Genomic DNA, 17,060 nt, shown 5'->3' on the forward strand with positions numbered 1-17,060 from the left:
TAAGGTATTGATTGGTTGACTTAAATTCATATGGGTATTGGACTTCTTGTTTGGTTGACACAAAAAAGTGAAAATGAGAGCAATGACAATTTATAGGAATTTTTTACCTTTCTCAAAACATGAAAATTTACTTGCCTAAAGTTAAATTTATTTCCTCCATTTCCAACAATCAAACAAGTTTGATAAATTCCGATAATTTTGATGAAGGAATTTAATTCCTACAACTTGAAATTTCATATGAATTTTCATTTCCCTAATATACCAAACGACAACTCACTAAAATGAAGAAATAAGAAGAAACAGAAGAAAATGAGAGAGTGTATGTGGGGAAATTTAAGGTGGGAGAATACTTTTTAGGGTGTAATTGTGTAAGGAGATGAAAGTACTTTTTAGAAAAAAAAAAAGAGATATTATGTGTGATGTTGTAAAGATGAGAGATTGAGAGAGAATTAATCTCTGTACATTATTCTATATTATAAGGTGTATATATACCTACAATATATTAGGGTTTAATTGGATAAGAATATCTCTGTTTGGTTTGTTACCATTTCAAGGCATCTCGAGAGGAGGTATACTAGTTAACTAAGGAGTTTCATGATCATCTTTTCCCTTTCTTCAATTCTTGCTTGTATGGTTGTGTTGTATATCAACTTGGACTTCCCCGTTGGCTAAATAAATGCAGGTCGAAATGTGCATCTCTAAGTTAAACCTCATACTGAAGGGTGATGTTTCTGGGGCTAGAGAGTTAGATGATCTTGTTTTAATAAAGGATACTGAGAACAATGATAGTAGGCTTCATTTGGATGGTCCCATTTCTCAATATGGCTGGACCTCTTTTCAGCTTTCTGAAGCACTTTTAACCTTGGATAGTTTCATGTTGAAGAAGAGGACCAAGTGTCATTGTGGGGTCAAGAATCCTCCCATTACTAAACCTACCATTGGTTTGATTCACATGGTAAGTATATATACTACATAAGAAGCTGCAAATTGTGATTACTTTTCCCTTTTGGTTGTGTTAGTCTGTACTCATGTGTTTGAAAATTATTATTTTGTGATTTTGGTCATTCTGCTATCATTATATTTAGCTGAAGAGATAAATCTTTAAAATGTTGGTTTCTATATCTCAATTCAGTCTTTAGTAACGAGTAAGGTGGCTTGTAGAATGAGTAGTAACTCTTGGTTTCTATATCTCAATTCGGACTTTAGTAGAATGGGGATTATCTCCTCCAGTTTTTCACAAGCTTATTGATCTCCGTTTCCTCCAATAGAAAGAAACAGAAACTTTTGAGGCATACTAGACTACTAATTTCTAGTCCGGTATCATTCATCATGTCTTCTTTATGCTGCACCCTTCTCTAGCTGTTTTATCTTCATTCTTTTTTTTCCTAATAGTAGTTTCTATCTTGCACAATTAAGTGTTTGAATATGTTGTTAATGCGCACAATCACAATTATAGGTATTTTCACTATGCATAATAAGATCATACTGTTTAAGTAGTCATTTCCTTGTGACACAAGTCACACAACTTTTTACAATTATCATAAGATTGGGTGAGCAAAATTTGAAGATGGACAGTCGTAATTTAAGGAATGCTTTTCCCTCTTCTACTCCCTTTGTTCGGTTGTGAACTGCAACTGCTTTAGGATGTGTCGCTTTGACCTATGCATTCGGGTAAACATATGTACTAGTGTATGGAGGAATTCCAAGAATGCTTGGAGTCTAACCTATGAGTTATAAGAAGTACTAGGAATCTATCCTGGAGTTATAAAGAATGCATTTAAACAGTAATTAATGATAATTAAATATTGTAATGTATTCTATCAAGCTAAAGATGTATTTATTAGATTTTGTTTCTTGTGCCAACATAGTATTGTTTGTCATTTTGTTCACTGTATTGAGTTTCAGTGGTTAAACTGGGATTATGAATATTGAGCCTATTCTGCTAGAAACCTGGGAATGTTACATAACATTTTTGTTGATACTTTGAGGAAATTTGGTCTCATTGGTTTATCACTGACTAACCTACCTTTTCCATGACTCTACCCTTTCACAGAAATCTGATTATTGGTTTCTTTCTTTCTAAGTTGATATGTATATACTTGCTCTTTTTTAGGGGGGCTTGAATGACGACAGCATAAAGGCAAATATTATCAGAGGGCACAAGTTAAATGAACATATGGCTGAAAGAGATGTTGATATGTCTGAAGTAGAAATTGCTGAAGGTGCATCAAACAGGCAAAGGAAAAAAAATGATTATATAAAGTGGAAAAAACCACGTTCTCTATTGCCAACAGAAGTATGTTATTTCTCTTTTCTAGATCATATATCATAAGGATTGTTCAAACTGTGGCTCAAGCTTTTCTAGTTTTATGTATGTTTTTGATGCTTTAGCAAGAGTTATTACATAAATACTCAGATGGACATGATGCAATTAACTTGATACCTGCAGTTTAGAGGGATATTAGAGCGTCTTTGGAAAAATGAGGCTCAGTTATGCTCATTTATTTCTGATGTTCGGCAACATCACAACACATCTCAGAAGAAATCAGCTTTTACGATGTACTTCTTAAAAACTATTCTTGTGCCTCCAACAAAGTTTCGTAAGCCTTCGAAAGGAGGTGAATTAGTAAGTTTCAACTGTATTCTCTTTTGTACACCCCCAACTTAACTGCGGAGATTTCATTGTGTGTGTGTGTGTGTGTGTGTGTGTGTGTGTGTGTGTGTGTCTGTGTGTGTGTGTGTGTGTGTGTGTGTGTGTGTGTGTGTTTGTGTGTGTGTGTGCGTGTGTGCTTCATGGAGATTGTCTATTTCAAGATTGTTAAGCTGGTTAACTATTTGTCATTGTGATTTTCTTTTTTCAAAAAAATAAAAATAAAAATTATTCGGCATTGACACTAGAGAGAAGGCATGAATTATCAAATAACTGTTTCAAATTTATGTCTACTTGTTTGCATTCTAGTTTTCTTCGGAGCATGAAGTTCAAAGTATATTCTAGTATCATAGAGTAATTCTGTATTGATGATCCACTTTTTCTTTTGTGCATTATTTCATGTAGTAATGGCTAATAAGGAAATAGAAAACTATGTGAACTAATTCTGGAACTTCTTTGGGATGTGGAAGTGCTTGGACTTGAGATAACATTAAGGACATTAGTATGATTCAATTTTAGAGACAGGGATTAGTTAGATCAGGACTTTGAGAGAATAATACCTTTTATTAGATGCAAGTAGTGATCTTTGTTTAAAAGAGAAGGGGACTGCAAAGTTTTGGTGTTGGCTACAAGCTGACTAACTGGTATAATAGTTGTCCATTTGAAGAGTAATGACATTTCATTGGCATTACCATTTTCATTGTTACTGCTGTTGACTCTTTGGCCGTATTACATCTATACACACTCATTATGACGGGGGTATGATTGTTGTTCTTTTAGGTTATGGGCAAGATTTTGGATTCTAATATGTCCTTGGCTAATGCTTATGAGCAGCATGCTGAGACTGATATTATTCTTAGTAGGTGGATGAATCTTCAACAATCTATAAATGTTCATTTTAACAGCAAGACTGCAGCAGGTGATAGTTTGCATCCTTGTTTATTCACCTTCTTGTCCATGATATTCAAATAATGACCTTTTTCAAACATGTGATAGAGATTTATGTTACGTTACAGTAGAAATTCAATTCCATAATCTACTGATACTGAATCTTCATGAGCTCTAGGACTTTTGTTATGTCGATCTTGTTATAATTCGATTCATAGTTTCAGTAACTCTAACAAGTATAGTTGTTGTTCCAATTAGTATCCTAATATTACTTATATTTTTTTTTGAGCAAAGAGGTATACTTTTATTTATTTTGATATATATTTATCGATTAAAATTCTAAGTATATTAGATGTTATTGTATGGAAAAAAACCTTTTAGCTTGCTCATTAATTCATTATTCAATAGAAATACTTCCTCTGTATTTTTAAGTTTCATTGCAACCTATTTTACAACTTTCTGTTTTGTTGAGCCCGGCTTTGGTCTCTGGTTTGTCCCGCGCTTTGGCTTAGTTGTCTAAGTGTCGGGTTTTCAATGTCGTTTCATGATTTACATGACTATTAAGTTAAGTTGAAGCATGATAAATTTTACCCTTAACATCGTGTTTGGCCATCCACTTTAGAGAGAAAGGTTGTAACACCACTGTGCATTTTACTCATGAACAAAGTAATTGGAGAAGTTGTTTGATAGTTGTTCAAAGGATTCCTCCTGGATAGGTTATTAGTTGGTTTAGATAATTTGTCTTGTCTTTGTTAGGCTAAAATTTGGTGAAGCTGGACATGTGTAACTGGATGTTGTCGTGTGCATAGAATAAGAGTGTAGCAACGAGTTGCAGCCTCAATCAGGCTATTCTGATTACCGCTGAATTTATGCACATTGTCAGGTCTAGGACAAGCAAATATGGTTTCTGGAATTTGTCAAACGCTGGAAAAAAAGGAAGGCATGTTCCGGCAACTTATGATGGGGAAGAGAGTCAATTATGCTTGTCGCTCTGTTATATCACCTGATCCGTATTTAGCTGTCAATGAGATTGGCATTCCTCTTGTTTTTGCATTAAAGTTGACCTATCCAGAGGTGAGATTCATCTCTTTAATTAAGCTTTTGCAACCTTTGATTTTGACAATAAGGTTGTGGTTTCAATTGAAGTTTTATGTTGTTGACACCTTGGAATTTGGCAAACTTACGAGATGCCATTCTCAACGGGCCTGAGATTCACCCTGGTGCCACACATTATGCGGATAAAAATTCAAATTATATACTACCAAATAGTAGGAAATCTCGGATACCTTTGATTTGAAAATTGCCATCTTCAAGAGGAGTCACAACAAAATTAGGGAAGACTTTCAGTAATGATTACGAAGAGAAGGTTGTACAGCGTCACCTCCGCAATGGGGACATAGTTCTGGTGAATCGCCAGGTATGAAGAGAGAACACATTACTTCTGCCTTAATGCCTTTTTAGTAGTCCCTGATATTTTGTAAATGCAGCCATCTCTCCATAAACCAAGTATAATTGCACTTACTGTTCGTGTCTTGCCTGGAGAGAGGACTCTTCCGTTTCATTATGCTAACTGCGAGTATGTTCCTCCCCCACCCCCCCTACAATACTTCTTTGATATATAGTTCTGTAAAGTTCTTGATGCTAACACTTGTCACTACTTGGTGATTTTTTTAATTCAGCTCCTTCAATGCTGATTTTGACGGTGATGAAATAAATGTTCACCTTCCACAAGATGAGATTTCCCGGGCTGAAGCTTACAATATTGTCAATGCTAATAACCAGTATATCGTTCCTACTCGTGGTGACCCTAAAAGAGGCTTAATTCAGGTTTTAATATTAACTGAGGGTCAATATGTTTTATTACTATTTTTTTCAATGTGTCTCATGTATCCATACTTGTGAATAGGATCACATTGTAGGTGCTGTACTTCTCACAAAAAGGGATACATTTCTTACCATCGAAGAATTTAATCAACTTATTTGTATGTCCGGTGTGTGTTCTTTTGGTGTCCCCTCTCTCAATGCCAAATCTGGCCAGAAATTATCTGTTTTGGATTCAGGGAATGTGATACAGACTTATCCACCGGTTATAATTAGACCAAAGAGGCTTTGGACTGGGAAACAGGTTCGAATGAATGTTTGTCTATAGCACTACAGCAATCATTTGTATATTTTAGTGTTACGAATCTAATCTTTTGACCTTCTCTGTAGACTTTGACAGTCTTCAATCACTCCTGTGCAGGTCATAACTGCGATCTTAAATCAAATCACAACAGGATATTTACCGTTCACTGCTAAAAAGCGTGCAAAAATTGCACGTGAATATTTTGGGATGGATGAATCTAAGAAGAATGGGGGAAGTGTTAAAACAATTGATGAGGTTTCTGGAAAGTTAAAAAAGATCCCCAATTCTAAGAATACGAGTGTTGGAAATTCCGCAAAAAGCAGGGAAAAAGATTGTTGGAGATTCGGCCAAAAACATTCAGAAAGTGGTATAGAAAGAAGAATGTCTGGGAATTCTAGTCACAGCATTGATGAAGATGTTGTGTTTGTTTACAAAAATGAACTAATTCAAGGGGTTATTGACAAGGAGCAGTTTGGAAAGTATGGATTAGTTCACTCAGTGCAGGAGATGTATGGGTCTAATGCTGCAGGAAACTTGCTTACTGCATTGGGTCGTGTTTTGATTGCTTTTCTACAGGTGGCTATCCTGCTTTCTCATTGATTTGCCTTCCACTTATTGCTTAATGATCTGTTTTTTTAATTCGATATTCCAATGTTGCATGTGACTTGCATTGATAAATTATTTGCTTATGCTTTAGATGATGAATGGTTTTACTTGTGGAGTTCACGATCTTCTCCTAGTACGACCTTGTGACAACCAGAGGAAAAAGTTGCTTGATGCTTGCCTTAACTGTGGCAGTGGTGTTCACCAACAATTCATTGGCCGTGAGAAAGAACATATAGGTATGTGATAATTCTTGTATGTAGAATTCTTGCCTTCATTAACTTGACAAGAGCTAGTAGCTTTTATATTGATTTATCTGTCACTTTAGGATTCATCATGATTTCTACAAAAATTTGTTCATGATGTAATAGATTCAGCACATCAAACTCACACAAACAGCATAAATTATTATGAATACAGTAATATTTGAGGAGAAAGATTGAAGCTTTACTGAAATGATGATTCTACTGCTTGTAAAAGGAAATATAGCTGAAAAATTTAGTCTTAATTGATCGAAATAAACAAGGTTTCTTACAAAATAGTAGGTTTAGCCTACAACTCTCCAATAGTGAGTTTAGATTACAACACTCTCATGAGTTTAGGCCATAACTCTCATGAGTTCACATCGAATTTCTGCCTACTATCCCAATACTTCTAGCCCTAGGATGATTCTAGACTTAGCTTTTGTCTCATGTGCACTGGTGGCATCTCTTGGTTAATTGCATATTCCATTATGTACTACAGTTGGTGACTACTAACATACAAAACTACCCAAAATACCCCTCCCCTAAGTCGGTTCATTATACATGATAGCTATTTACTTTCAACTAACGCTTTTCCAAATCTTTTCTCTCCCTTTATGTCCTTGTAAGGCTCTTTGGAGGTGCAAATTGGAATAGAGAAAGCAATTCGGGCTAATGGAGAATCTGCAATAATGCTACTTGATGGGATGATGAGAAGGAATATAATTGTTAAATTTAGCTTAATACTTGTCTAATTTTTGTTTTCTGCATCAAGTAAACAATTTATTTACTTCATTAGTTCTTTTTAATTGCACCTCTTTGCAAATTGCAGACTCTTATACATCTTTTTGGAGATTTAGATAGAGAGAACAAAAAAAGAAACTCAATCCAAGCAGTATTACAATCAAATTTTAAGTTCAATTGCCTTTTTTTTTTTTTTTTTTTGGCATAGTCCATAATATAGCATCGGAAAGAATAAGACCTTTTAATTTTTCTGTTTAGTACATCATTTTAATGACATAAATTAAACCTCCATGATTGATTGAAGTGTGGAGTATTATGATTTAGCCTCCCATTGTTTTGAGCGGATATCAGAAATAAAATTTCTAGAATATACTTACCCCATTTAGGGTGTGTTCTATTCACGTGATTTTTACTTATCTGAACGTATCTGATCTTAGTAGAAATTATTTGAACTTATTAGCCCTTAATCCTTATTAGAATTTATTTTAGTTATAAATTGAACTTGGGTAGCCCTGATTAACCTTTATCACAACTTATTTGAACCTATTTTTCCCGAACTTATCTTATCTGAATTTATCAGAACCTATTCACCCTGATTTGCACTTATCTGAACTTATTTTTTTCGAAATAAGTGAAAATAAGGTGAATAGAACAGGGCCTTAATACATTGAATACTACAACTCTAACTAGACAATCAAAGCCTTAATCCCATTAGAGGGGCCGGCTACATGTACCAAACATGATTATTCCGTATAGTCATCCACAAAAATCATCCTCCTCCATCCTTTACGATCAAATACCTCATTCTCATACAAATCCATATGCTTCATGTCCTTCCTAACCCCTTCCAACCAAGTCATTTTTAGTCTCCCTCTATCTCGCTTAAGCTCTCTTTGATCCAACTCTTCCACTTTTTGTATCGACACACCTTGTGGACTCCGTCTTACATGCCCGAACCACCGCAAACCAATTTCCCTGAGCTTGTTTGCAGCACCCAACTTCTTGCGAATAGCTTAATTTTTGATTCCATCTCTTAGAGTGTTCCCGCACATCCATCTTCAGTGGCGGACCCGGCGTTGTTCACGTTGGGTCACGCGACCCGGGAAATTTAAGGGATATGAATAAATGAAAGCAAATGTATCAAGTAGCAGCTCAGTGGTTTAGCGGTAAATGCTTTGAGTGAAAGTCTTTTTTACATTATTGGTAGAGGATCAAAACCTATACCTTAGATTTTGGAAATTTTGACATTTGCTACCAACGAAAGCATCTTGCTTCACATATACTACCGCTTTAATTTTTTTATTTTATTTTACTACCACCCAAAACCCAAAATTATAGATATCACTACCTTTAGCCTTGTGCCATAACCATTTCCGCTAGTGGGGCCCAACCACCTCACTGCAAACTTCCAGCCACTACTCCATCTTCAACCACCCTCATTACCACCGTCCAACCTCCATTTCCTCATCAACGCCGGCACGTAAATGACCTCCGGCACCGGCGACCTCACCCATCCATTTCCCCCATCAACATTGCCCCAAAACCACCATGACCAACCTGTCTAATCCACACCACCACACCACTGCAAAAACGGTGACAGACGCAAGCGGCGGCGGCCGCGCATGGAATCCTCCCAAGGAAAAATTAATAAGGTAGTTATTTACAAAATGGGTTATCCATGATGTTAAATATTAAAAAATGGATTTTTTTTTTTTTTGAAAAAACCACCCCTCAAATCACCCTATTTTGAAATAAGAACCTCTTTTTTCGAATATTTAAAATAATCACCCCATTAAAAAAATTAAGTTAGAATTCACCACCCCATTGCCCAAATCCGACCAATTTTCCGTCAATTAAGCCCACCTAACGACTATTTTTTTTCATTTTATATACTACGTACTCAAGAGTCAAGAGCCTCTATTTTATTTTCCTCAATTCATTATTGTCATTTTCACCAACAACAGTATTAAAAAAAAATAATAATAAATAAAAAATAAAAATAAATAAAAATTCAAAAATCATTGAAAAATCTTTAAATTCTCTTAAATTCTTTTGCAAATCAACAAAATTTAACAAAGGAAGCCCTAATTAATGAGCAACAATCTATTTGTTGTTGTTCGAGTAATTGTTACTAATTATATGTTCAATTATTGACTCAATTGTTTAATTGTTGTCTACGACAATGAATTTCGCCAAAAATTGAGTTTCAAGGTTTATGAAAATGAAAAAATGAAGTGAGGAAAAAAGAATCGAGGCTGAAAGTACAAAAAAATAGTTGTTAGGTGGGCCCACTTAATCAGTGGGCGGTGAATTCTAATTTTATTTTTTAAATGGGTGGTAGTTTTAAATATTCGAAAAATGGGTGGTTATTTCAAAATAGGGTGAGTTGAGCGCAAATTCTATGCTACTCTTGGAGCACCGTGTGCATGGTACTCTAGGTTTATAAAATTTATGTTATTTTAATATGAACTTCTTGTTATTTTAATTTATATACATGTTATTTTATATTTGCATGTTTTTTTTTTTCAATATTATCATTTCACTGTCCTCTACATTTATAAAATTCATATTATTTGAGTTTTTATTTATAGGGTATGGAGTATATAGGGTATGGAGTATATAATAATATAATACTAATTCTGATTTGAGGGATGGTTATTTCAAAAAAAAAAAAAACCTTAAAAATTGGGTTATCCATAATATTGAATATTAAAAAATAAAAATAAAAAATAATAAGCTCACAGAATTTCATGATATTCAAGGGAAATTAAAAAATGCTAATGATATTCACAAGTATGACTGGACTCTGGAGGACGTACGTCCAAAGTAAACTATGTTTACAATCTTTACATATACTATAAAGTATTGCAAATGCTGCAACCAACATATTGATTCATACAATGGTTAGAAGAAGTCCTAGAACCATTTTCTAAGGTAAAAGGAACATGGGCAGATTACAGACATCCAAAGTATAATTGCACCACCAATCTTACTCTTCTACAAGTAATCCACGGATTAAGACTAAAACCTCTAGGTCAATCAAATGTTATATGCGTGATTGTGTCAATCAAATCTTATGGTCCACAATGACCACAAGTCGACATTTACCTCGTCAACCGTAAAATCATACGTAACAAACAGAGGGTTGTCATCAGGTTCTGTTGGAGCCATGAGGGTCATCAGGTTCTGCTAGACTGTTAGAGCCATGAGGGTCATCAACCGTAAAATCACAAGTAACAATTACCTCACTTATTCATAGGTTCTCTTCCTCTTCAGAACAGCAGGACATATAATGACAGAACCTATCAGAAAAAGCACAGCCAGTGTTTTGAAATCATACAGATCTTTCACAGACTTCAGCTCCCCAAGCGCAAGGCCAGCCTGATATTAGGACAAAATATATATGAGAACAAACTAGAAACCAGGAGTTGAACACTGACAGCACTCCATGACGACAAGCAAACCCATTAAACAATCATGAGATCAAAGCTAAAGAGAAAAGTTTGGTAATTCACACAGTGAAAATATATAGCTGCCAAAGCACCTAAACCATGAACCATTACCGCACTTGGCTCTAAGCTATTTAGCTCAAATGCTCAATATGTATACAGATTAAATCTATAAGATACTAACCACTTCGGAACCTGGACTCTAATCATCATGAATGGCCTCAGTAATTGTTACTAAATCTAAAGCTAGAAAGCAAAGAAACTTATGGGACTTGAGATTATCCAGATTCCGAAAACCCCAACATTTCTATGCTAATGAAACACATAAATGGAACTTGAGGTTTTCAAGTTTCTGAAATGTTACCATTTCAGAAACCCAAACCATATCTCTGCTACATACTGCTAGGAACTGACATGGCTTACAGCACTAATAATGGCAGAAAATAAGAAGAAAATGGAGAGTATTTTAAGAAGAGAAGAATCACAGTAAATCACTTTCAAAGAGGTGAATTCTCTCCTAAGTACTTCCTCCGTTCTTTTTTAAATGCAACACTTTGACTTTTGCACTATTCATATACTCCACTTTGACTAGTTTTATTTATTTATAGTTAAGAAAAGATATAGTCATGTGAGATCTTGTTAGATTCGTCTCGGTTTAGCTTATTAATTTCTAATTGTTATAATTTCTCCATATTAAGTATTAAAGATATTAACAATTGGAATAACGCATTGGCAAGCATGTAATGAGAAATGTTGCATTTAAAAGAGAATAGAGGAAATATGAGCTTTCGAGAGGCTCATTCTCTCCCAATGACAAACCGCACAATATTCAACATGTCTCCTTTCCTCTTAAAGAAACTTATTTATAGAAAATCCCTCATAACAAACCTCTAGCTTATTGCCCAAGTTACTACTAATAGACTATAACTAACATAACCTTCCTTAAATATTGATTCCTTGCACATACTATCCAAGAATGGATAGCTTTGATTTGAGGTACAACAATGAATGTATCTAGTTAAAATACTCAAAAGTCATTCTCTTTAGATGTCAGATGATCAACTGCTTATGCTACTTACGAATCCAAATGATCATCCACCTGTACAGTTTATAAATATCCTTACTAGGGTAGGAGGTTGAGAATCTATGCTACCATGGCCTAGAAATTAACCAATGGCCACTACTTATCAAGTAATTAACCAAACCCCATTGCACTATAAGTTCCCCCTGATTGTGAAACAATCCACAACAAAACTTGTATGTAAAGCCTGACTTAAAGATTTAGAGGTAAGCAAAACATAACTTAAAAACAACGCAAAAATCAGCCATAATAAATGGACTACCTCATCGAGTCAAGGAAGACACAGAATTACGCAGTGCCAGTGCCAACCATATAGAGAGGCAAAAATTATAGATGCGGATGGTTATATTAACATCAAAAGCAACAAGGTCTTTTCTTGATTTGACATTTGTTTATGCAAAATGACCAGTTATAACATTGACATATTGTGGGGGTAGGTAGTTGTGGTAGGGTTTGTCTTTATGAGAGTATAATTGTCATTTCACCTTATATTACAATAATTGAATAAGCTAATGAAAAAGCAGCTCCAAGCAACTTATTACGTAGAAATTAGCTTATTGGGTCAAATCAAATCAGTTGACCACCAAACATCCTATGACCCTATTTAACTCATTGTATAGGCCAATCACCTAAAATTGGCCAAATCCTCTAATTTTGCCCCAATAAGATCACCACAAAACACCCGCACTATCTTTGCTATCTCTCATTCGTCAATAGTTAGTGAGGACAGAGAACATAAGAACAGAATATCAACACACGTAATAAATTAACCTTTAAAGCACAATAGCCCAGAATTTTTAAAGAACCAGCAGCAGCAGCTATACATAAAGAGGATGCACTTACCCTTACAGTGATAAATGAGGCAGGAATAAGACCAACAATTGTAGCTAGAAAAAAGACATGAAATGGTACATCCACTATGGGAGACGCCAAGTTGATAAAAAGATTAGGCAGGGTTGGGGTGACCCTCAAGAAAAGCATGTAATTCATCAACTTCTCCCTACGCTTTGCAGTCTGTAATATTATACAGAAAAATGTCACTAATAGGGAAGACCAGAGTCCAAGGTCATCGAAGAAAGCACAAATCAGAGCATAAGGCATTAGTTGAAATCAAACATGCTATAAAATATACCTCTCCTTGGAAAAATCTCAACTTTTCAGGCCATAACCAGTTAACTATAGGCCTCCCAATCAGCTTAGACAGAAAATAACAACATGATGCTCCAGCAGTTGCATTAAACACAACCAAGAGAAGGCCTCTAAAAACACCAAAGAGAGCACCAGCAAGCAAAGACATAAAGATAGTCCCAGGAATCATGAAAGTCTGCATGAAGATATATACTGAGCAGTAACCAAGAATGAATTGTGCTGGATGGTCATTTGCGTATATTGCAAGGTTATCTCTGAAGAAGTTGCAAAGAGAAAAGTAAGAAAACGCCAGAAACAGAATGCACACAAGACGGATTGTATTTGATGCACAAAGAGTAGGGGAAAAACTTACTTTGTAAAATATCTACGGAATTCAAGTTAGTGGTCAAAAAATCATTCTTTCTTGTTAAAAGCAACAGTGCGAAGGTAACAAATCATATACCCATAGAACTTCAAATGGGTAAATAGTCAATCTAAGCTGAATTCAAGTGACTTGTGCGCAAATAATTTAGGTAGTAAGAATTCCAAGAACCATCTATGAGTTTATCAATTAGAATTAGGAAAATCACACAGCTTGACATCATCTCCCATGTTGATCATATTACTTGTATCATGCAGTAGGCATTATAACTCGTAAACTCCATAAATCACAATACATGGATAACTGTAATCAAATCAGTGCATGATTCTTATCTCCAGACTTATCCTATATGTAAAGCGAAAGGGGGTTTTGGATGATAAATTTCACTTTCCCAAAATACTCCTTTCATTTTTGTCTTACTTTTTAAAAATAAAACAACCATCTTAAAAAAAATAAACTAACATCTAAAAAAAATAAAAAAATAAAAATAAAAACCATCCATTTGATAAAAAACAGAGAACTAAACTTGATATATTGAATTTTCATGCGTCTCTTATCTTGTCACATTAAAACCACTACACCAACTCCTACAGATCCTCCCTTAAGTGGGGTGAACCCCCCCCCCCCCCAACCTAAATAAAACACCAAGATCCGCCAACCACTTACCACTTAATTAGAAGGGGTGGCATGGGTGGTTTTGTGGGTCTGGGTGGCTCGTGGGGGTGGCGTGGGTGGTTCTGGGTTTGATTTCGTTGGTCTGCTGGGTATGGTATTGTGGGTCTGGGCTTGTGGGGGTAGCGTGGCTGGGTTAGTAGGTGGTGGTGAAGGCGGTGTGGGTGGTTGTTGATGGGTCTTGGTAATGACGGTGGGTTAGCTTGGTTGGTTATCAAAAACAAAAACCAATTTTGCACTCCCTCCACTACTTATTACTAAACCTCCTAAGCAGTTATTTTAGCAAATCCCCTTGTTCAATGGGACAATCTCAAAACTAGTCAAAACTTGAAAATCCATTCCAAAAACAAAATGCTAATTTACAATTAAACAACTGATACAGTAATATAGTTCTAATAAAGAAGCTTGAAGAAGAATCTTCCATCAAAACAAATAATAACATTCAAATTATAAACATGGAACCAACTCCAATCAATATAGCATTTCCACCTAAAGAATCACAGAAAGAAGGGAAAGAGAGGAGAGAGAAATAATACTTGAGCAATCGAAGATCAGAGATGGTGCGAGGAACCTTAATCTTGCCATACTCAGCAGCAGGCATTTTCATGAAAATGAAGAACAACCCGATGACGAAGACGGAGAACACCGTCATAGCAACAGCTAGCTCCCACCTCGTCAATGGAAACCTACCGTCTAATCTCGTCTTCTTGCTCGACGGCGAATCCTCCATTTTCGCACTCTCTTCGTCTCTCAATTTTCCTTCATCTCCTCCTCCTCCTCCAATCAAAATCCTAGATGCCACCATTATTTCCTCCTTAATTAACTCCGCAAAATTTCATTCCTGATGCAATTTACAGAAGAAAAAAACCCTAATTGCATCTGAAATTTAAGCCTCAATTGCAAACATTTACCAATTGAATCGAAAATTCAAGATCAAGCCAGCCCTAAATATTTGGGGATTAATTGAAGACCGTATAATGCCTTGATTTCTCTCTCTCGCTTTCCACTTTTGAATTCAGATCTTCAATAATCGAGAGTGGAGAGAGAAAGGAAGATTTGCAGCCTTGCAGGGTTGGAGATTACCCGTAATTAATACGGCGTACTTCGTATATACTAGTACTAAAGTCTTGTTTGGTAAAACTACCGTGGAGCCAAGGAGCGTTTTAACAATCGAGTAGCGGATAGGTGTTAGAATTGATGAGTAGTTGTCAATTAATAACGGTAGGGGTGTTCAATTTCGGATATCAAATTGGAGAAATCTCAATCTGAATCATATTCAACATTTTCGGATATCCGGATTTCAGATCATGGGATTTTCGGATCAGATTGTTAAAATTTTCGAAAAATTATCAATCCGTACTCGATCCGAAATATACAAAACATGAAAAACCGGATGGGATACTCGAAATTTCAAGTCGATTCGGATTTTCAAATAGGATATTTCGGGTCGGATTTTTTTGAACGCCTTTAGTTGCGGGAAGCATTTTTGAATATGTGTGAGTTCTACATACGATCTTACCCGCTAGGGATTTACGCTCTATCAATCCGAAAAAATGCTCATGGCAATGCAAGGATTTATCTAAGTTTGTAAGTTCACCCAACTGTGGAGTCAGGTTTTACCCGCGGAATTTCACCCATAATGCTTGCCCCTCATAGGTAGGCCAAGGCCACCATGCTATGCGTCCAAATTCTTAACCATGAACCCCTCTTTTGACTCCAGTTATCAAATTGACCATAGTTTGAACATAGAGCCTTGGTCATATTACGAAATTCATTGCATCATTTATGACTAAATGATTACATGTGTATAACTTATATGTTGAACTAGCCTTTGATCTTTTTTTGAACTTGATTATCCGGACTTTTGTACACTTACGCTTCGCCAATGGACTTTAGCCTTGTTTGACAAATGGCTGTTGGCGGTTGGTTGTTGGCTGGTTCACTTGTCTTGTTTTGACCAGCTGGAATGTTTGGTTGTTTACAATGACTTTTTAAATTGGTTGTTTATAAAAACATGTGGTAAATTAATTGTTGGCTATTGGCTGTTTATTAGATAGTTTGTGGGCCAACAAGCCAATAAAAAAAGCTACTCAAAGCAGTTTTTTCATTTTGGCTTAAAAGCCAGCTTTTTCGCTGACTAAAAGGCCAATTACCAAACACATTTTTTGGCTAATTGACCACATAAAAAGCCAAAAGCTAACCAAAAAGCCATCAAGAAGCCATTTACCAAACATGGTCTTTGTCTCACTTAGCAATCATCAGTGAAAAGACTAAAATTGGTTAAATAAACTGTAGTTGGATCTACACCAGTGTTATAATGACTGAAAGCACGCTAATACGTCATTCTACATTAATCATGATTTATTTAACTTAACTAGGGGAGCCAACGCGCATGGTGAGCACGGGATGGCTAGCCCTTACAAGGAAGTTATATTCGCTTGTTTTTAAAGTCTTCAAAATAAGACATGATCTGCTATGGAAAAGAGGGATGACAAATACGTGATACAACTTGAGGACTTATAAACTAAAGAGAGGACTTTTATACTAAAGAGACGCACTCGTGATTTCGTGAATTATGATAAGTGTGAGGGAGACATTTTAAAGAACAAAAAAGTTTTATTTATTTATTTATTTTATTTATTTATTTTTATTTTAAAAAATAGTATTATTATCATATTATCTCCGTTTCATGTTATTATAATATGGGTTGGTTACCGAATTTATGAAAAATAATTTCGGGTTAATTGATGTCATTACGTGAATCGTAGTTAATCCTAAGGGCTCCCCCATATATATATATATATATATTATGTTAGCTGATTAACATCTTTAATTTCATGGTCATTTGCAATATACTATATGTTCATTTATATAATAACAAATTATCATTTCTATATTGAACGACTTTAATTAATATCATGTCGATTGTCGCGTCATACTCATCCGTGTTCATTTTACACATGAAAATTGGTTCATTTCAACACTAGTTTTTTTTTTTTATTTTTTTTTTGAACAAAGATTTCGTTAATAAAAGATAGCCAAACGGCACTTAAAAGCAAATCCTAAGAAATCTAAAATTTCAATACAAGTACAAAT

At 35.3% G+C, this 17,060-nt stretch overlaps 1 protein-coding gene and 1 pseudogene across 1 annotated transcript; one reads left to right on the plus strand and one right to left on the minus strand.

Annotated features, from left to right (window-relative positions):
* Window positions 1-30: 30 nt before the first annotated feature.
* On the plus strand, window positions 31-8,200 carry LOC110714414 (annotated as a pseudogene).
* A 1,775-nt stretch (window positions 8,201-9,975) lies between these two features.
* LOC110713975 (uncharacterized membrane protein At4g09580-like) lies at window positions 9,976-15,115 on the minus strand. Its single transcript, XM_021892430.1, has 4 exons — window positions 14,501-15,115; window positions 12,915-13,185; window positions 12,626-12,796; window positions 9,976-10,633 (listed from the first exon to the last, which is right to left on the minus strand). The coding sequence occupies exons 1-4, from the start codon at window positions 14,767-14,769 to the stop codon at window positions 10,502-10,504; spliced, it is 843 nt and encodes a 280-aa protein (XP_021748122.1). The 5' UTR covers window positions 14,770-15,115; the 3' UTR covers window positions 9,976-10,501.
* Between the last annotated feature and the right edge of the window lie 1,945 nt (window positions 15,116-17,060).

The sequence above is a fragment of the Chenopodium quinoa genome, unplaced genomic scaffold, assembly GCF_001683475.1.
Source record: "Chenopodium quinoa cultivar QQ74 unplaced genomic scaffold, ASM168347v1, whole genome shotgun sequence".
Taxonomy (NCBI): Eukaryota; Viridiplantae; Streptophyta; class Magnoliopsida; order Caryophyllales; family Amaranthaceae; genus Chenopodium; species Chenopodium quinoa.

What these genes read in the sequence shown, in the direction of transcription:
- LOC110713975 (XM_021892430.1), bottom strand. Translation starts at nt 14,769, where the DNA reads ATGGTGGCATCTAGGATTTTGATTGGAGGAGGAGGAGGAGATGAAGGA. An exon ending in TCTGATCTTCGATTGCTCAA is followed by an intron (nt 13,186 to 14,500) that starts GTATTATTTCTC and finishes CAACTTCTTCAG; the next exon opens with AGATAACCTTGCAATATACG. An exon ending in TGAGATTTTTCCAAGGAGAG is followed by an intron (nt 12,797 to 12,914) that starts GTATATTTTATA and finishes ATAATATTACAG; the next exon opens with ACTGCAAAGCGTAGGGAGAA.